The sequence below is a fragment of the Bos indicus genome, chromosome 17 (assembly GCF_029378745.1).
Source record: "Bos indicus isolate NIAB-ARS_2022 breed Sahiwal x Tharparkar chromosome 17, NIAB-ARS_B.indTharparkar_mat_pri_1.0, whole genome shotgun sequence".
Classification (NCBI taxonomy): Eukaryota; Metazoa; Chordata; class Mammalia; order Artiodactyla; family Bovidae; genus Bos; species Bos indicus.
The window spans coordinates 68,355,560-68,377,512 of NC_091776.1; the positions used below are offsets into that span (position 1 = coordinate 68,355,560).

A 21,953-nucleotide genomic window follows, 5' to 3' on the forward strand; every position below is an offset into this window, starting at 1 on the left:
AAGTTGAAATGAACATTAATACTGTACTTTATGCAGTCTCATTTTTCACCTTTTCTCTCTTTGAAACTACAATTACATAACCTTTTTATCTAAGTGAACCCTTTTAGGTTACCAGAATTAGCGGTCAGAATCCTCTTTTGATGATTTATTTTTTGTTTGTTTTCCCAACTGGACTAAACTGTTCAAATACAGACATAGGTTCTGGAATCTCTGTGAGGGACAGACCTTAAAGTGGTGGGGACCCGAGGTTTCTTTGAAACCTGTATTTGCTCAGTGGGGCTCTCTCATTTTACTTGGACTGTATGTCTGTTTACGGAGGGGTGCTAATAGAATTTATGGGGGCTTTCCCCCCTCAAACCATATATTTTAACAGTCTTCCACAGCCCCTTGCACAGTGCAGGCTTTAACAGTTTAGTTCAGTCTCTCAGTCGTATCCAACGCTTTGTGACCCCACGGACTGCAGCACACCAGGCTTCTCTGTCCAACACCAATTCCTGGAGCTTGCTCAAACTCATGTCCATCGAATTGGTGATGCCATCCAACCATCTCATCCTCTGTTGTTGCCTTCTCCTGCCTTCAATCTTTCCTAGCATCAGGGTCTTTTCCAATGAGTCAGTTCTTCACATCAGGTGGCCAAAATATCAGTCCTTCCAATGAATATTCAGGACTGATTTCCTTTAAGATTGACCAAGGGACTCTCAAGAGTCTTCTGTAACACCACAGTTCAAAAGCATCAGTTCTTTGGTGCTCAGCTTTCTTTATAGTCCAACTCTTACATCCATACATGACTGCTGGAAAAACCATAGCTTTGACTAGGCAGACCTTTGTTGGCAAAGTAATGTCTCTACTTTTTAACATGCTCTCTAGGTTGGTCATAGCTTTTCTTCTAAGGAGCAGGCATCTTTTAATTTCATGGCTGCAGGCACCATCTACAGTGATTTTGGAGCCCCCAAAAATAAAGTCTATCACTGTTTCCATTGTTTCCCCATCTATTTGCCATGAAGTGATGGGACTGGATGCAGGCTGTAATAGATGCTCACCAGATGTGCTTGCTGATGTGATTGTCGTATCTCTCCCAGGAAGAGACAACACGATCCAGAGGAAAGAACTCAGCCTCCAAAGTCCTTCACCTTAGGTTGGAATCATCACTTGCTTATAGCTCACGGCAAAGTGACTCCTCTCTTAGCCTTGGTCTCCTCATCTCTACCTTCCAGGGTCATTTTGAAGATTAAATGAGTAAAATACACATGTCTCCGAGTCCAGGGACCTAGCAGAAGGTAGGCAGAAAAGTACGGGCAGGGCCTGTGGTGGCCTGTGCTGCGTCCAAGGTGTGGACTACCACTGGCATGTTCCTAATATCCAATTCCTAAACAGGTTCTTCCCAACCTTCATTTTATTGCTGTTCAGTCCTGCATTATCTGATTGGCCCCAGGGCCCTGGAGTGTGCCTCAACTGCTTGCCCGGAGGCTGTTCCCCTGGGGCCTGGTGTGACCCTGTGCTCAGGGAACACCGGATGCCCTGCATTCCTCTGACAGTGCAGTTTTATGGTTTCAGAACAGGCATATCTCTATTACTCATTGTTTTTGGCAGTGGATGTTATTTAATTTCTCATTAAAAAATTCAGACTTTCTGAATCAAATGGACATTTTCCTCAGCGACAGTTATATACGTTGCATTTCAAAAATGTTCTAAAGCATATTAATAGCTTAAAAAGGGAAAATCATTCAGATCAGTAAGGACAGTTTTACTGATAATCTTTATACCAGCACTGGCCTGTAAAAAATACACATGAACATAAGGAATAGTCCCACCCTCAATCTTATGATGTAATTAGGAATCTGAGCTATAAACACAGGAGAAAATTGGAGACCAGCCACCAATTATATAAATAAGATTGAGTTATGTGGTAGAGAGCTGTGAGTTTTTGAAGTTGAGAGGGCTCGGTGAGGGTTGGGGAGCTGGAGGCATCATTAGAGAGAAAGGCCAGATGGAGCTGGAGCGGTCAGGGCCCCACAGGTCAGGGAACAAACAGCCAGACAGAGACGCAGAGGAAGGACACGGGACTGCTGTGCATGTCGGTGGGAGTTACGCTGCCCAAGGAAAGGAGTGGACAGAGAGGAACTGGGTGGGAACCTTGAACACCAGGGCTGATTAGATTGAGGCTCACATACAGGGAAAGCCCTCCTCATTCAGGAAGATGAGCCCAGTGTCCGTTATAGGGTGGATGGAGGAGGGATGTTTGGGGAGGGGAGGATAGGCGTAGATTTCAAAACAGAGGGATGAGGGCCTCGGCTGTGGTGGTGGCAGCGAGATCATGCAGGAAGGGTTCATCCAAGACGCCTATAGGAAGGAGTCAGAACTTGATGACAAGTGAAATACATACGGCATGAAACAGCAGGACGAATAAAGGATGCCTCTGTGGTTCTTTGCCTGGGATGTTTGTGGTGTCCAGAAAAAAAGTTCGAGTCAACAAACTGAGCTCTCTTCCCAGAGACACAGCAGTACCGTACCATTCCTCCTGAACTCGGACTGACCTTCTGTCGAGTAAGGTGTTTCGGTTGTCTTGTTACTGCATCACAGGCCACCCCAAAGCCCTGGTGTCTCAAAACAACAATAGCTTGTCGTACCTCCTCACTCTCTGGATTGGCTGAGTTTCAGCTTGGCTGTGTTCCTCCTGCTCTCATCTGGACTCAGTCAGGTGTCTGCATCCATCGGGCCTCTGCTGGGGCTGGGATACCCACGGGATGTCCAGGCTGGCCTCAGCCCCCTACCTGGGCAGCCTCTCTTTCCAGCAGCATACTTAGACCTCTTATAGGGTGGCCGGCTTCCAAGAGAAGCTGCCAGTCCTCTTAGGGGGTGAACTCAGAAGTCCACCATATTCTCTTAATCAAAGCAAGTCACAAGGTCAGTACTGATTCAAGAGGAGAGGAAATTGGTTCCAAGTCGAAAGTAGGGAGTCGCACACATGTATGGGGAGGGAGGAAATGATTAGAGCCTCCTTTGGAGACAGTCTACCACGTTCTATCCCCAGAAATTAACTTTCAAGAAGGGACTCCTGCCAGAGGAGAACTGTCTCTGTGATACATCAGGGTCGTATGGGGGTCAGAACCCTTAGGAACTTTTCCTGCCTTCCCCAAGGGTAAAATTTCATAGGGGAAGACAAGGTCTTGTTTACTTACTTATTTGGGTGAGTCGCTATGAAACTCCGAGACATGAGTAAAAGAATCAGAGTGACTGAAAATGAGAACTGATATTTAGAAATAAAGTTATAGAGGTAGAGGGACTTCCCTTGAGGTCCAGTGGTTATGACTCCATGCTTTCACTTGCATGGGGCTTGGTTTGGATCCCTGGTCAGAGAACTAAGATCCTGCATGTTACATGGCATGGCCAAAAAAAAAAAAGTTGCAGAGTTAGAGTGTGGCCATGTTATGGTAGGACTTGGACCAAGCTGGCAACTGTCAGGTTTTTAACGGAAGTTGTAGGTGGACAGGATGGAATACAGGGTGCTCATGGTCATGGGCTGAGAGTATGGAATAATCCACACCTAACCTATTGATGCTCTGAGGGAAGTCTTTGAAATGACTGGTCATCTGATAGGACTATCAGTGGCATCATCTCACGTGTACTTAGTTCCTTATTCCCCTCTCCTCCAGAAGATCGAATTCGGCTCCTGAGGCACCAGTGTGGAGGCAGAAGGTAGTGAATGACATTATGGTGTTTATAATAATTAGCCTCACCCACTCGCCCCCGCCTCCCACCCCGCCCCGCCCCACCTCGCCTTCTGTAGCGGGAAACTAGAAGCCAGTATACATATATCGTTTTGGTGTTTTGTTAATACTTTCAAACAGTGTACACTGAAAACAGAATCATTTATTTGTTTTCATATAATTCTCCCGATGTGCTTCATCACACATTAGTGATCAGAAATGAGATGTAATTTCCCAGTCCCTGCCCACAAGACCTGAATAGGACCTGACTGTAAGTTGAAGGAAGATTCACCCTAACTCAAGGATTGTGCAAGAATGAACTGCTGCTGGGTTTGGTTGATTGTAGATGGGTTGTGGTGTGGTGTATCTGAAGGCTATTGAATACAACTTACAGTGCTAAATAAAAATCTTTATTTAGTGTAAAAAAGTAAAACAAGCAATCGCTGCATAGTTTCCGAAGAGCCAGATTTTATTTGTAAGAAAATGTAAAAGATGTTCCCCAGAGCCAGGGCAGAGTTTTCTAAAATGCAAGAGAGAAACTTTGCTTCCGGTTTCTTAAACAGATCTCTCAGATTTGGCAGTAGACAACACAGTGATGGATCAGGACTTCTTATGCAAATTACCAGCTGAAGATTTTTATTCAGATTGAACTTTTACAATAAAGGGCAGGCTTTTTTCTTTGTCAGGAATTGTCTGCAAGGAATAGAACTCACTCAAGCTAACTCGAGCGCAAGAGATTTATTGGAAGGGTGTTGGGAGAATATCACAGAATCCAATCCCTGTGTCCCAGAACCTGGGAAGGAGGTGCCCACACTTACCATCTGTCTGTGGGACCGCACAGTCTCACTCGGCCCCTCTCTTCCATTCTTCTTCCTCTTTGTGGATCAGCAGAATCAGCTCACTTATCCACTCACGTGGCCCAGATGTGGCTTTGTTGCCTTAATCCAGGCTTGACCGAATTCCACAAGTCCTGTGCCTGTAGTTCAATACCTAGAATCCTAGTTCCAACTTCCTGGGAGAGGGAGTCTGGTGACCCCAGTGGGGGTCAGCAGTGGCCAAGGATGGGGCTCGTAGGCCTGCCCCCAGCCAACAGTAGGTCCTCTAAGACGGTTCTCAGAGAAGGGCTGTTGGCCATGGAGGCCCTGTGGAGGTGTGAGGTGCACCTTCAAAGTGAGACCACAGTTATATCCAGTTGTAAAGGCTGTTTAGCAAGTCTCCGTGGTTGCTTCCCAACAGTTGCCTGTGGCAATGAAAAGACAGTAGTTCCTGGGTTAATCTGAAGAAAGAACCATCTTCCCTCAGCTACCTCTAAAACTTTTACCTCTGTCAAGAACCCTGAATCTCTGAAAAGGTTGTTGGTAATTAACTGTCACATTTTAAAACACCAAATGTGGTAAACAAGGGGTCCATTTATATTTTCAGATGATTTTTAATTGAAAATGTGGAACCCTCTTTGGTAAGAGAAAAAAAATGCATGACCAAGCCACAGGACTTTAAAGTGGTCTTGAAAGTAAAAAAGGAATTTGAGAACAAATATCCTTTTACAAATTGACTTTCCCTCCCTGCTTCTGGGAAGAACTCAGGGTGGGACACGGTCTGGAAATCCACTCAGCTGACCAGTCATGCTTTTGAAGACGACAATGACGTGTCTTCTCTGGCGAGACTTGGAGCCACACTTTCCAGTGAGAGTCAGCAGCAGCGACAGCCCTCAAAGGCTGGCCTTGCGGTGCACAGAGCGTCGAGGGACTAACGTGTCTGCAGACTTAGCCCTTCATCTTAGGGAGTCACTTTCATTTAGCTCCCAGACTGGCCTTATCAGGAGAGGGATGCCAAGGGAAAAGCTGTGGAGTGAGCATTCCCCTCTGGAGCTGACCTCTGCTCTCCAGGGAGAACAGCCTCTCATGTATCCCCCACTCAGGGCCCTTAGTCTGGCCGAACTGTGGCTTCTTCTCGGTCACCTAGGAAACCCATCTCCTGTCTGCCTTCCTGAAAGGGCTCTGGGTTTCATGGGAAAGGCTTGCATGGCAGTGCACTGGATCTACCCAGATGCAGAGGTTAACATTTTAATATCTGGAATCAAATCTAGTTTTCCAAGATAACTGCCTTTGATCTTATCTTTTAATTCAGTGCTTCTTTACTCTTCTATGAACCCAGCAGGTTATTCTGGTTTGTGTGGGAAATGGTGAAAGTCTTTTGTATGTAATGACAGCAAACAGTGTTTATTCAGCGCATACTATATTGCCAGGCCTTGTGGTGGTTACTTTATTTACATTATCTAATTTTAATTCTCACCAGAACCCTTTGAGGCCCGTATCATCCACTGTGGATGAACCTGAGCTTAGAAAGGCTGTGGCAGAGGGACCCACATTCACCCTGGGCCCGTCTGTCTAAAGCCCATGTTTGTGATTGTTGCAACACGCTGCTTGCCTCTGGACAGGTGATGGTAGCACCTGCGCCCTTCAGAACATTGCCAAGAGCTGGGAAGCAGGCAAACAAAGCTCTGAGCTACTGTATGGACAGCTGAAATCGAGAAGGAAACATAGAGGCCTTCCCTCTTTCAGAAACTATTCTTATTTTCCACACAGTTCTAATAAGCTCGATAGTTTTGTTCTAAGCCTACTTAGTTTTTAGTGTTAATCGCTCATTTGTGTCCGACTCTTTGTGACCCCACGGACTGTAGCCCGCCAGGCTCCTCTGTCCATAGGACTCTCCACACGAGAATACTGGAATGGGTTGCCATTTCCTTCTCCAGGGGATCTTCCCGACCCCAGGATTGAACCTGGGTCTCCTGCATTGCAGGCAGATTCTTTGCCATCTGAGCCACCAGTGAAGTCCATAAGCCTAAGCCTAAGAAGCAGCAAATTAAGAAGATAAGCCAAGACCACAGGCACTGACAGTAGCAAGTAGACACTAAGACTCCTTCCAGTGCTAATATTCTGAGGGTTCAGCAGCCCCAGCTGTAACCATGGAGACTGATTAACTATTAGAGTCAGACACAGGAAAGCACACAGTCTGGGACCATTTGGTGACATACATCTGGTGACCTCAAGCCACCGAGAAACAAAGTATGTAGGTTAAACAAAGTTTTTTTTTTTTAATTATCTAATGCATTTTTGAAAAGTTTCATCCAACATGATGAAGATAGAATTTTACCTTTTAAAGTTAACTTCTAATGAAGAACCTGGTTATCTGGAGTGGCGTTTCCAGCCAAAGAGGACAGCGAGGAGTCAAAACCTAAGTGGACGTCAAGATGCAGGTCAGCTCTCCTCTCACTCTGCTCTGCAGTCTTGATTCCCTGCTGCCTGACAGGTACCTTAACTCACACTCTCCATGAGTTTAGCTGGCAACATGGGACACATTTGTTCATTGAGCACCCAGTTTCAGGGCACCCACTGTATGGCTGGGACCATACCAGACCCTGGGAATACAATGGTGTGCAGAAGATACAGTCTAGCCCTTAAGTTCATGGTTAATCGACAAGTGAGACATAAACAGGTGTTTAGAATCAGGTTTCACACAGGCTGCTACAGGAGCACACCACAGGGGTGTGCAACCTTCTCTGTGGAATGGGAGGATGACAGGAGGCCCGTGGGGCTTCCCAAGGGGAATGATGCTCAGGCTGCCATCCTAGGCAGAGAATATTGTTCTAAGCAGAAGGAACAGCTTGTAAGAAAGGCCAGAGGCCAGAGAGCCATGTGCATGTGGGCAACTTGCAGATACACTATAATGTATCTTGGGTTTCATATAGAATGTGAGCCGAGGGACAGAGAGAGGGTGATGCTGAGGGGGTGGGATATAGAGGAGCAGCATAGATCAGGTAGGGCCTTGGGTCCCACGTGAGAGTTTGGACTTGATCCTAGAGGACGACCCGGGAGCTCTGAGGGTTCAGGCAAGGTCCCTGCATACCTCTGTAGCTCCTGGTGCCTTCCCGTCTCTCTTTCACTGGTCACACTCACTTCTTTGTGTTCCTGCAAAAACCAAGGTCATTCTTGCTTTAGGCCTTTGCCCTTGGCCTTCCTTCTGCCTGGAATGTATTGTAAAGGTTATTCTGGTTGCAGTGTACTAACTAGGTTAGAGTAGGGGGAGCCTAGAAACAGGGAGATGGAATAGGAGGCTGATAGAATAGTCTGAGTGGGAGAGGTGTATGTTCTCAGTCATGTCTGACTCTTTGCAACCCCAAGGATTGTAGCCCACCAGGCTCCTCTGTCCATTGAATTTTCCAAGCAAGAATACTGGAGCAGGTTGCCACTTCCTATTTCAGGGCATCTTCCTGGCCCTAGGGTTGAACCTACATCTCTTGTGTCTCCTGCATTGGCAGGCAGATTCTTTACCACTAGCACCACCTGGGAAGCCCCAAAAGGGAGGGGACAGTGGCCTAAACCAGGGAAATAGCAGCTTGGATAGAGAGGTGGACAGGTGTCTGAAGTATTTTAGAAGGTAGAATGGACAGTGTCTGGCAGGCGGTTGACATGGTGTCAAGGACGATACTAAGGCCACCGTTGTCCAGACGCAGGGAGCAGCAGCACGGTGTGGGCTGGTTTCCAGGCTCTGTCTCCCCAGGGTGTTCTGGAGCCTCACTGCCCTCCTGGAACTGAACATGAGCTCCCTGAATTTGCTCACCGAATTGTTGTGAATAAACCTGATAGGTTCCAGCTGCATCCACGCAAACCACGACCTTGTTTATGTCTAATGTTAACATTTATGGTTCTGTGCCTTAGGCTGTCTATAAATGAATACATAATAACATGCCTATTTTTGAGCATGGAATGGAATAAATGAGACAGAAATCAGAGTAAATGACCAAGATGATCACGATCAAGTAGCTCTTATTAAAAACCATTAAACGCATGCTTCAGGTTTCCATGTGTAAGGCCCCTTTAACAAGCCTATATGATTCACCCCTAACTAGAGATGCTTAGCTCACTGCATTTGTTTAAACTCTAAAGCCCAGCCATTCCCAAGCCAGGCCCCCACTGAACGCTGAACTCCTACTGCCTAGATCTTTTCTGTTTACATTTGCTACTATAGAGATTTGGTTTGTTTCCGAAAGATGCATTTTAACATTTGTGTGGTGAGCCACATTTGTTATATTTGACCCATGTGTGACGCAAAGGAGAAGGGTAACCACTTGGCTTAGAGGGGGGAGGGTGACTCTTTGGGTTAGCTTCCTGCCAGTTTAAAATGAGCTGGTTAGATGTAGATGGTGGCAGAAATTGAAAAGTGTGTGTGTGTGTGTGCACGTGTGTGTATTCTTATGTGCCAAAAACTAGTATGGGTGTAAAGTTTACTCAATTGGACCATGCTGCTTTCCAGTCTTAAACAAAAAGTACTTTCTAAGAATCTATATGTCTCACTTTGGAATTGGATAATATGTAATTCTGACTGGCTTAGAAGTGCTTCTAGGACCAGACCTCATTTGTGTCTTATATCTCGAGTGATGTGAACTGTAAGGAGCCAAATAGAGACCATAGGGAAAGGGCTTCATCTGATGGTGGAGTGATTTCATAAATAACACAGATGAAAAACTAAGGGGCAGAGAGGTCCGTTTGTCCATTGTCGTTTAGTCGCTAAGTCGTGTCCAACTCTTTGTGACCCCATGGACTGTAGCCCACCAGGCTTCTCTGTCCATGGGATTTCCCAGGCGAGAATACTGGAGTGGATTGCCATTTCCTTCTCCAAGGGATCTTCCTGACCCAGGGATTGACCCTGTGGCAGGCAGATTCTTTACCGCTGAGCCACCTAGGAAGCCATAATTTGTCCATGGCTCACAATACATTCCTTTATTCAATGAGCATATATTTAGATGCATGTTATATAGGTGTGTTAGTCATATATTGCTGTAACAGACTACTCTAAAATTTAACGAGAACACACATTTATCACCTCACACTTTCTGTAGGTCAGGAAATCTGGACATGGTTGAGCTGGGTCCTCTGCCTCAAGGTCTCTGGTGAGGCGTCTGCCAGGGCCGGGTCTCATCTCAAGGGTCTACTGGGGAGGATCTCCTTCAAGCACACATAGCTGTTGGTGGGATTCAGTCTCTGCAGAAACTGGAAGTCTCAGCTCCTTGCTGGCTATTGGCTGAAGGCCATTCTTATGACCTCTGATGTGATACATTGCTTTATTAGAGTATATAAGCCAAGAAGGCAGTAGAGAGAGTCAACTGGCAAGACCAAAGTCACAGCTCTTGTAGTCCAGTCACAGAAGTAGTTCCCCTCAACTCTACCACATTCTGTTGGGCAAAAACAAATCACTTGTCCAGCCCACACTCGAGGGGAGGGAATCACACAGGGGCACAAACACCAGGAGGTGGGGGCACATATATTTAGGTTTCTTTATTCTCAGTTGCAGCTTTTTCTACTAGACCAGACCATCTGACTTTTGTACTTGTGAAACACTAATACATCCACTGTGGCAAACAGAATAATCCCCCTCCCCCAAAAGTCTATGTTGTAACCCCCAGAATCTTCAAACATGTTACCTTACGTGGCACACGTGATGCAGATGAGAATTTTGACATGGGGAGATGATCCTGGAGTACCCTGGTGGGCCAGTGTCATCACACAGGACGTGTAACAGAGAGGCAGGGGGATGAGAGGCAGAGAAGGTGGTGTGATGACAGAAGCAGGGGGGGAGGCAGAGGCTGGAGTGGTGCAGCCACAGCTGAGGAATGAGGGCAGCTTCTTCAGGAGACAGCAAGGGGCAGGTTGTGCCCTGGAGCCTCAGGAGGAGCCAGAGTTCTGCTGACACCTTGATTTTAGTCCCATTAGACCCATTTAGTACTTCTGACCTCCGAAACTGTAAGATGACGGGTTTATGCTACTTTAACCCACTAGGTTTGCGGTCATTGATCGCAGCGGCAATAGGGAACTATTAAATTCACAAAATGACCTGGTAAAACCAACTTGTGGGGCTTTTGAGGGGACTAGGGAGGCACAAGGCATAGGATGGTAGCTTCCAAGCCCTTTTTTTTTTTTTTGTCCTCCAGTGACTCTGAGACATAATTTGTGTCTTGTAGCTTCTCTGTTTTTAGGAATCTATGCCTAGTTCTTGTCAATACTAAATTCTATCAATATTGAACAAGTAAAAAATGTCTTAGGGTCGGTTTTATGGGCTTCACATACTCGTCAAAATAAAACAAAGATGTAGCAGTTAGCAGAGGGCACCAAGACTTCCATTTTTAACACTTGCTGCTTGCTATTTATTTGCACTTTAGGAATGGAAATATGGGCCGAGATGAAAGTGCCTGGCACAACGCGCCTTTCCTTCTTGGTGTCTCACAGCTGGATGTTGTCAAGTTCTTTTGTTTTTCTTTTTTCTCTAGTGCCTGGAAACCTTGGCTGCTACAAGGATCATGGAAACCCACCTCCTCTAACTGGCACCAGTAAAACATCTAACAAACTCACCATACAAAACTGCATCAGTTTTTGTCGGAGTCAAAGGTTCAAGGTAATAGTTCTGAGCTTTATACCTATGGAAAAAGATAAAGGTCTAAATGCATTCTGCTGAGATATTATTTAAAATATATTTAAATCATTTAAATTGTTAGAAACAACAACCACCTGTGAAGCCATTACAACTGTACTTTTCTGCCAAAGAGAAGTTGGAGGAAGAGTGGGGCTTGGGATTCTGGGGCATGAGGCAGCACTCTGTCCAAAGACTGAGAGATAAAAGGAAACACCCCAGTACCTGCATCCAGCTTGACCTCCAGCAGAGTCATGTGTTTCCTCCAGCCCCTGTGTGTTATAAGCAGAGAGGTCTCTGGCTCCAGGGGGGTGGATCTGAGAATAAGCCAAGGTAGTGGTTATTACTTTGATACATTAAGGGGCCCTTGCCTGGATACCAGTCCAAAATATTTTCTTTCCATCCTGTCCATTTTCTAGTCATTAAAGTTCAATAATGCTATTGTTTGTTATATCAAAAAAAGAAGTCTTTTTCTCCCTCTTTTCCTCCCTCCCTTCCTTCCATCCTTCATTCTTTCCTTAATAATTTCATCAAAAGGCCATTAATCAGGCCCAAGCAAGGAGAATAGACTGGCAGTGCTCAAGGCCTGTCTGAGGCAGGGACTGAGCGAGGCAATTGGCCCAACATGATCAAGTGATTGGTTGCTTGCAAAAAAATTGAGCATGTTAGGTAAATCTGTGGAGGATAATGGGAACCAGGTTTCTTACTATTAGAGAAGGCGGCCAGAGAAAACTGGAATGAAGCCTGCAGTGTTGGACAGGGATTGATGTTATTAGTATAGTGCATGGTTTCTGATATATATGTAGGGAGCGATATACAGAAATAAATACATAGGACTTGTGGTAGTTGTCCAGTGATTAGGACTCCACGCTTCCACTGCAGGAGGCACAGGTTTCATCCCTGGTTGGGGAAATAATATCCCACATGCCACATGATGCGGCGAAAGAAAACAAAAAGGAAAGAAACATAAATATAAAAGTGTGTGTATGTGTGTTTGTATATACATATGTATTTCCTAGCTCTTTCCACTAAGAGGGCCTGGGAACAGTGATATACTGAAAAAAGAGCTACAGTACTAGCATAAAGATGGACATATAAGCTGAAGGAAATAGAATTTAGAGTCCAGACATTATTATTTATGGCCACATTATCATTTATATTAATGAATAATTTATTATATATCTTTATATATAAAGATATAGTATATAGTATACATAGTATATAATAAATACATGTTATTTATTATATCTGTCAGAAAACCATGCACTGTACTGAGTAACATCAATCCCTGTCCAACACTGCAGGCTTCATTCCAGTTTTCTCTGGCCCCCTTCTCTAATAGTAAGAAACCTGGTTCCCATTATCCTCCATAGATTTACTTACATGCTCAATCTTTTGCAAGCCACCAATCGCTTGATTGACAGTATTATTTATGGCTGATTGATATTTGTCAAGGGTGCCATATCATTCAATGGGAAAAAAACAAGTGTTTTCAGCAAACAATGCTGAGACAACTGGATATCCACATGGAAAAAATGAAACTGGACCCCTACCTCATATATGAAAATTAATTTAAAATGGATCACAGACCTACATGTAGCAGCTAAAACTATAAAGGTTTAGGAAGAAATATGGGTACAGATATACATGACCTTGGATGAGGCAATGATTTTTTCAGTTAGGATACCAAAAGCACAGACAATCAAAGAAAAAATAAATTGGACTTCATCAAAATTTAAAATTTCTGTGTATCAAGGACACTATTAAGAAAGTGAAAGAGTAACTCACAGAATAGAGCAAATATTTGCAAAACATATATATGAATAAAGATCTAATGCCCAAAATATATAAAGAACTCTAACAGTGTGACAATAGAAAGATAAACAGCCCAATTAAAAAATGAGCAAAGGATTGAATAGATGTTTCTTCATAGAAGATGTACAAATGGCCAATAAGCACATGAAAATGTGCTCAACATTCTACCTATGTTACACATAATCAAAAAAATTTTTTTACACTTCGTGCGGTAAAGATGCTCAGTATTACTAGTCTTTAGGGAAATGCAAATGAAAATCAATGAGATACCATTTCATACAATAAATAACCTAGGATGGCTGTCATTTTTTTTTTTTTTTAGGAAAAAAGCAAATATTAATGAGGTAGAGAAATTACAACCCAGAAATCCCATTTCTAGATATTTACCCTAGAGAAAGGAAAGCTTATGTTCACACAGAAATATACACAAGTGTTTATAGCAGCTCTGTTTTATAATCATGAAAAACAAAACAACTCAATGGATTAGCAACCTGCGGTATACTCATGCAATAAACTGCCACTCAGCAAACTCTAGGTCATTTCAGAAGAGCCTCAGAGAGACTATGCTGAGGGAAAGGAGCCGGCCTCAGAATACGATTCTGCGTATAGTGTGTCTGCGTCTATTCTGACTGCTGTGCAAAATACTTGGTCTAAACCAAGCATTCACTAACACAACATTGTAAAACAACTATATTCCAATTGAAAAAAAAGACAACAAGAATTCATTTCTCAAAGTCCTAAAGACTGTGAAGTCCAGGATCAAGGCTTTGGCAGATTTGGTGTCTGGTGATGGCTTGTTTCCTGGTTCATAGATGGCTGTCTCCTCACCATGTCTTCACATGGCAGAAGGGGAAAGGGGGTCTCTTTTATAAAGGCTCTAATCCCATTCATGAGCACAAACCCTCGTGAATCACTTCCCAAAGATTCCACCACTAGGTACCATCACATTGGGAATTAGGTTTCAACATATAAATTTGCAGGGGAGGGGCAGACATGGACATTTGGTCTCTAGCGTATGACAGTCTTAAAAAGTTAAAACTATAGTGTGAAAACTAATTAGTGTATGACCTCAATCAAATCCCTTACGATTATACAGCGGAAGTGATAAATAGATTCAAGGGATTTGATCTGACAGAGTGCCTGAAGAACTATGGATGGAGCTTTGTAACATTGTACAGGAGGCTGTGATCAAAATCATCCCCCCAAAAAAGAATGCAAAATGGCAAAATGGTTATCTGAGGAGGCCTTACAAGTAGCTGAGGAAAGAAGACAAGCGAAAAGCAAAGGAGAAAAGAAAAGATATACCCATCTGAATGCAGAGTTCCAAAGAATAGCAAGGAGAGATGAGATAGCCTTCCTAAGTGATCAGTGCAAAGAAATAGCGGAGAACAATAGAATGGGAAAGACTAGAGACCTCTTCAACAAAATTGGAGATGCCAAGGGAAACATTTCATGCAAAGATGGGCACAATAAAGGACAGAAACAGTATGGACCTAACAGAAGCAGAGGTATTAAGAAGAGGCGGCAAGAATACACAGAAGAACTGTACAAAAAAGATCTTAATGACCCAGATAACCATGATGGTGTGATCACTCACCTAGAGCCAGACATCCTGGAGTGCAAAGTCTAGTGGGCCTTAGGAAGCATCTAGCTTATGAACAAAGTGTTCATAAGCACTAGCTTATGAACAAAGCTAGTGGAGGTGATGGAATTCCAGTTGAGCTATTTCTAATGCTAAAAGATGATGCTGTGAAAGTGCTGCACTCAATATGCCAGCAAATTTGAAAAACTCAGCAGTGGCCACAGGGCTGGAAAAGGTCAGTTTTCATTCCAATCCCAAAGAAAGGCAATGCCAAAGAATGTTCAAACTACTGCACAATTGCACTCATCTCACACACTAGCAAAGTAATGCTCAAAATTCTCCAAGCCAGCCTTCAACAGTATGGGAACCAAGAACTTTCACATGTTCAAGGTGGATTTAGAAAAGGTAGAGGAAGCAGAGATCAAATTGCCAACATCGTTGGATCCTAGAGAAAGTAAGAGAGTTCTAGAAAAACATCTACTTGTGCTTTATTGACTATGCCAAAGCCTTTAAACTGTGTTGATCACAACAAACTCTGGAAAATTCTTAAAGAGATGGGAATACCAGACCACCTTACCTGTCTCCTGAGAAATCTGTATGCAGGTCAAGAAGCAATAGTTAGAACCGTACATGGAGCAATGGACAGGTTCCACAGTAAGTCAAGGCTGTATATTGTCACCCTGTTTATTTAACTTATGTGCAGAGTACATCATGTGAAATGCGGGGCTGGATGAAGCACAACCTGGAATCAAGATTGCCAGGAGAAATAGCAACAACCTCAGATATGCAGATGACACCACCCTTACAGCAGAAAGTGAAGAAGAACTGAAGAACCTCTTAATGAAAATGAAAGAGGAGAGTGAAAAAGCTGTCTTAAAACTCAACATTCAAAAAACGAAGATCATGGCATCCATTCCCATCACTTCATGGCAAATAGATGGGGAAAAAAATGGAAACAGTAAGAGACTTTATTTTCTTGAGCTCCAAAATCACTGCAGATGGTGACTGCAGCCATGAGATTAAAAGACGCTTGCTCCTTGGAAGAAAAACTATGACCAACCTAGACAGCATATTAAAAAGCAGAGACATTACTTTGCTGACAAAGGTCCGTCTAGTTAAAGCTGTGGTTTTTTCCAGTAGTCCTGTATAGATGTGAGAGTTGGACCATAAAGAAAGCTGAGCACCGAAGAACTGATGCTTTTGAACTGTGGTGTTGGAGAAGACTCTTGAGAGTCCCTTGGACTGCGGGAATGTCAAACCAGTCAATCCTAAAGGAAATCAGTCCTAAATATTTATTGGAAGGACTGATGCTGAAGCTGAAACTCCAGTACTTTGGCCTCATGATGGAAGAACTGACTCATTGGAAAAGACCCTGATGCTGGGAAAGATTGAAGGCAGAAGGAGAAGGGGATGACAGGGGATGGGATGGTTAGATTGCATCACTGACTCAATGTACATGAGTTTAAGCAAGCTCTTGGAGTTGGTGATGGACAGGGAAGCCTGGTGTGCTGCAGTCCTTGGGTCGCAAGGAGTCAGACACCACTGAGTGACTGAACTGAGGGGTCATAGAGGGGAACTATAGAGCAACAGCACAAGAAAGGTTACTGCACATGTTCCGTGTCCTGATTGTAGTGGTGGTTGTACAAATTTATTCATGGGTTAAAATCCTTAGGCCTGTACACCATAAAAATAGTTGTATGGTAATATAAAAATAAAAATGTTAAATAGGGGATTTCCCTGGTGGTCCAATGGTTTAAAAATCCACCTGCCAAAAGAAAAGTAAAAAACAAAAAAAAAAGGAAAGAAAAAATCCACCTCCCAATGCAGGGAACAGAGGTTTGATCTCTAGTCTGGGAAGGTTACACATGCCACAGGGCAACTAAGCCCGTGCGCTTTAGAGGCTACGTTCCAAAGCCACTGCAATGAGAAGCCTGCTTACTGCAACTAGAGAGACCTGCGCACAGGAGCAAAGATCCGGGGTAGCCATAAATAAATCAATTAATTTAAAAAATGTATTTCATAGGGCCTACAATAAGTTTGCAATAAGCACTAACTTCAAAGCATTTACCACCTGTCACATAGTAAACATTCAATAAAATGTTTAGCTGTTATTAATGTTTAAAGTTAATGGGATCCCTGCCTTTAACTGAGCTAAATACAGTAGAATCGCAAACATAAGTAAGGGATGCTCAGGAGGGGAAGCACTGTGGTGGTACACAGTTACAAGTCAGCATGTAGTGAAGTGCGGTGAGGGTGGGGCGGGACCAAGGTAGAGGATCCAGGGAAGATGGGCTGGGAAGACAAGGTGCTTGCTTGCCGAAGGGCCGACCCGGTCAGGCCACCTGACACCCCGACTGACGCTTACCAAGTGCTGCCTCTCTGTCATGGCAGTTTGCCGGGATAGAGTCGGGCTACGCTTGCTTCTGTGGAAACGACCCTGATTACTGGAAGTACGGGGAGGCAGCCAGTACTGAGTGCAGCAGCGTCTGCTTCGGGGACCACACCCAGCCCTGTGGGGGCGATGGCAGGGTCATCGTCTTCGACAGTGAGTATGCTTCCGGGCCCTGTGCTGTCCAAGGCTTGGGAACCCTGGGCCGGGGAGCCGACCTGCGCATTGTCTGACCCTGCCTCCCTGCTATGCATTCATTCACCTGCAGTACTTACTAAGCACCTACTGCAGGCCAGGGGCAGGTGGCTTTTGCCTCTGCTATTCCTCCAAAGGCAATGAGTCTTCTCCTGGTTACTCTGACAAAAGTAACAGCAGCTCCCAGGGACAGACAGGGGCCTGAGTGCAGAAGGGTGTGTGGCCCCTTCCTCTCAACTTCAGGCTTTTGCTCCAGGAGGGTTCTGGAAGAGAGCAGGGCATCAGGCCTGTCCCCCAGCAGCAGCTCATCACCTCCTGCCCACTGGTCCCACCAATGGGGACCCTTTGGTCTCCTGCCCTACCTGGTCATTCTCATGGGCACTGGCTGGAGGCCTGCACAGAAGTGCGTGCAAGTGAGTGCAGACTGTTGTGTCCGGGGCTTCCGGGCATCCTGGACTGAGAGGCTGGTCCACATTCAGCCTTTAGAAATTTGTTAAAACTTTACTGCTTTCTTCTTCCTTGCTTTCATGGTGGCCCGCTCTCATTCTTGTGCTCTGTCAAGGATGAAGCACTTTGTGTGGCCTGACTCTCCTCAGAGGAGCTTCTTACTTTTTAGAATTAAAATCCCTTGGTTGTCTTGAGACCTCAGCTTTCTGATGGGTTGAAGAAAAAGTTCTGAGCTTCTCAGTGTTAGGATGGAAGCAGCTTTCTACATCCTAAAGGGAAGTGGGTGCCCCACCCCCCGCCCCCCCAACCTGGCCTGCTTTGTAAATCCTGGGCCTGCCCTTCCTCTTGAGGACTTTGATTTCTAGGCTCTTGTCTTCACCTCACTACATAAGACTGTGAAGTGGTGTGTCCCCTTCCCTGAACCTGCCGCTCAGAACCGGGGGTCCAGACATTAGATGTGCTGGTGCAGAGTAATGAGGGAACTTCCTGTCTTCAGATGGTCATTTCTTGTGCCACAGTGTCCCACTTCAAAAACAAGTGTGGCCCCTCCCATGAGCCTTGCACCCCTAAGGTACCCGGGAGGCGCTCACTTCACTGAGAGCCCCTGCAGAGAGGTCTGTGTTTTCATGTGCTTTGTCTCATCTGTCCTCACACATTCATATGATACGGGAGCAGGTGGTGGTCTCTCCACCCTCAAAGCCGAGAGAAGCGAGAGGTCTGGATGTGAAGTGAGCCCCTGGGATCACACGGCCCAGCTGGTCCCGAACCCAGACTCTCTGACTCCAGCCCGGCCCCTGCCTGGGCTGTACTGCCATGCTGTGTGCTCACTCTGAGGTCTCCTGGGAGAAGAAAAAGCTTCCAGTCATTTGTTCAGGGTTTAAGCTACTCATTCTGTGATTCGATCCTGAAACATAAGATGGTCTGGTTTTGCAGACAAAAAAACAACATCCTAGACTGGATCCCATCAGCTCAGAAGTTTTGTTTGTAACAGGTTGGAAAGCAAACCCCATGGCCGAGCCCCCGATTGAGGGCTGGTGTCCTTTTGTCTCCTGCAGCTCTGGTTGGCGCCTGTGGTGGGAATTACTCGGCCATGACCTCTGTGGTGTATTCCCCTGACTTTCCCGATGCCTATGCCGCGGGGAGGGTCTGTTACTGGACCATCCGGGTCCCAGGAGCTGCTCACATCCAGTTCAACTTCACCTTGTTTGATATCCGGGATTCTGCAGACATGGTGGAGCTGCTGGATGGCTATACCCACCGCGTCCTGGTCCGTTTCAACGGGAGAAACCGCCCACCTTCATCCTTTAACATCTCTCTGGATTTCATCATTTTGTATTTCTTCTCTGATCGCATCAATCAGGCCCAGGGATTTGCCGTCTTATACCAAGGTAAGGCCCCGGCCTCCTCGGGCCCCCCTTGCACCTTGTTATGATGTGCGGACCTCAGGTGGTTCTTGCGTGTCAGGAGCTGCCCAATCAACTTGCAGGTTTTCCCACTTCCTGTTTTATAACTTGTACATGCTGCATGATACAGAAAAGAGATGCCACCTGTGAGTTTGCTGTTTTAGTCATTCTCATGGAGAAGGCAATGGCACCCCACTCCAGTACTCTTGCTTGGAAAATCCCATGGGCAGAGGAGCCTGTTAGGTTGCAATCCATGGGGTCGCTAAGAGTCAGACACGACTGAGCAACTTCACTTTCACTTTTCACTTTCATGCATTGGAGAAGATGGCAACCCACTCCAGTGTTCTTGCCTGGAGAATCCCAGGGACGGGGGAGCCTGGTGGGCTGCCGTCTGTGGGGTCGCACAGAGTCGGAAACGACTGAAGTGACTTAGCATAGCATGACAGTTTTCACGGAAAGGCTAAAATAATAACTAAAAGAGCTGAGATTGGTAGAATTAGAAGGTTCCAAAGAGGTCATTTGGTTCATCCTCCTGTCTCTGAACACCGTTGCCAATCACCAAATCCTGGTTCACTGTCCTCAGAGCATCCTAACATGGAGCTATGCCCCTGTACCGTGGATATGTGTGCTGGGTACACAGAAGGCATCCGTGACCTAGTCTCTGCCCTGGACGTCAGGAGCCTAGAGAAGAGTTCAGTCAGTATGTGGCTCCAGTGTACAGGTGGGACAGGCTGGAAGGACATGTAGGATTGGGGCAGACAGATAGGAAACAAGAGGGCCTTCCAGGCTGAGGGACCATAGCTGCAGAGGCACAAGGGAAGGACCACCCTAAAGCATGTCCAGGAGTCCACACAGAGACATCAGATGGCTCCTTCAGAGCCAGAGCCTGGCAGGTTCTGCTCTGGGGCCAGGGCAGAGAATTGCCCCCAGGACTGAACCAGAGAAAACGGCCCCCTCTTTGTAACCAGTGCCACCTCCTCTTTGGCGTCTCCACCTGCTTTCCCCCAGCTAATTCCTTTTGATCTTCCAGCCATCAAGGAAGACCCACCACAGGAGAAGCCCACTGACAACCAGATGCTGGCCGAGGTGATCACGGAGCAGGCCAACTTTAGTGTGAGCGCTGCCCGGTCCTCCAAAGTCCTCTATGTCATCACCACCAGCCCCAGCCACCCACGCCAGACTGTGCCAGGTAGCTGTTCCAAGACACCATCAAAGGGGTAGGAGCCACAGAACTTGGCAGCAGCACCCTAGGCAATTACAGAAACAGGGTGCTCTTGGGTGTTTCCCTTTCCGAGGTGGCTTGGGGGTCCTGGCTCCATGACTCTCTTTGTCCTGGCCTTGGAGGGACATCTTCTCTCTGGCTTGATTCCTTAGTCCTTAGGCAAAGTGCTCACCTCCTTTAGGACACGGTATGTAATAAGCTTATCCAGTGTTTTCCACAGCCCCAGCTTGTAGCTCGCTAAATGCGTAGGCAGTTGCCAGAGCTCTTTCCTCAGTCATTGGGCAGATCTGTAAGTGCTTTAATGATGCTAGGCTGTGTTGTAGGTGCTGGACTGTACAGAGAACCACACAAAATCCCTGCCGTCCTGCCACTTGTAAGTGGGAGGAGAAAGACAAGAAGCAAAATGAGAAGTCAAATAGTGACCTGAGCTGTGAAGGCAGGCCCCACAGGAGTAGGGTAGAGAGGGAGCAGTAGTCCTGTGGTCTAAGCTGGGTGACTTGATTGGACACAGACTGTCGCTCCCTCTTTTCTGCGGAGGAAATTGCAGTCTTTAGGAGCTGGTAGAGCTGCAGATACCATTAGTGATTCCCCGCTTTAAAGGTTTTCCCCTGCAGGACTCAAAGCAGGGAGTCAGGCAGGAGAGCCCCTCCCTGTGTGTCCTGTCCTTTGCGTATCTGTAGCATTCCACAGTTGACACATCCCATTCCTCAGATGAGGAAACCAAGGCCTAGAGAGGTTATGTAACTCGTCTGCAATCACACAGTGGTCCCAGCGGTGGAGATGGAATGTGTACCACCCCTTTTGACTCTGAGTTGAGTGTGCTTTGGACCACACTGCCTGCCTCTCTCCACAGGGGAGTCAGGAACTAGGCGAGGTGCTCAGAAGGACTGGATCTCCATGCCAGCCCTGCTCCAGCTGCATCCTGTGGCCGCGCCCACCTGCCGGGAACCCCTCAGCCAGCCTGCCCCCCAACCCCGAGCTGCCAGGGCTCCCTCAGGGCTCCACACAGACCTCCTCCTGAAAACTGAACTCACACCCAGTCCGAAACTCACCCCTTGTGCAAACTCACCCCTGTGTTTTACACTTGCAGGATGGACAGTGTATGGCCTGGCAACACTCCTCATCCTCACAGTCACAGCCATTGTAGCAAAGATACTTCTGCACATCACATTCAGGTGAGTACGGGAGCTGCCCGGCCCCAGGAAGGGAAGGGAATTTTCTACTTCGTTTCAGTTGTCTGAAAACACTTATAACATCAGAACACAATTCCAAAGTGCTCAACACGGGGCAGTGTACAGCCGTAGACATTTCTCATTCTCTGTAGAGTGAATTGTCCAGCTGGACAAATCTCACTAAGGTTTGAGGGATTGTGTTTGCTCCCCTGTCTAGAGGATATCATTTCAAGGAGGACTGAAATAGTCTGGGCATAAAACAGGACAATTTCCATTGTTCTGATTTGTGCTGTTTTGTGATTTACGTAAGAGCAAAGATTCCTAGGGTAATACCAGGTATGTTTCCTGATGCCGTCTAGAATCTGTGAGACAGTCTTAGGCAGAGAAGTTTTATTAACTACTGTTTAATAATTATTTTAAAGCAGTTATTTAGGAAGCTTATAATAGCTTCACCCTTCAATTCTGACCAATTTGGGGGAAAAATTTTTTTTCTTCTCTTATTTCCACTATTCAGGTTTAACTGTTCTGCCTCTCAGGAAAGGGGCGGTTGTTCATGC

General features: G+C 45.9%; 1 protein-coding gene across 1 annotated transcript in view; it reads left to right on the forward strand.

Annotated features, from left to right (window-relative positions):
• The window catches only part of KREMEN1 (kringle containing transmembrane protein 1), a 54,381-nt gene that overhangs the window by 27,367 nt on the left and 5,061 nt on the right, over nucleotides 1-21,953 (forward strand). Inside the window, exons 4-8 of the mRNA XM_070769787.1 lie at nucleotides 11,032-11,156; nucleotides 16,960-17,113; nucleotides 18,655-18,987; nucleotides 20,033-20,191; nucleotides 21,315-21,399. Of these exons, the coding sequence (XP_070625888.1) occupies nucleotides 11,032-11,156; nucleotides 16,960-17,113; nucleotides 18,655-18,987; nucleotides 20,033-20,191; nucleotides 21,315-21,399 (856 nt within the window). The remainder of the gene's footprint in view (nucleotides 1-11,031; nucleotides 11,157-16,959; nucleotides 17,114-18,654; nucleotides 18,988-20,032; nucleotides 20,192-21,314; nucleotides 21,400-21,953) is intronic.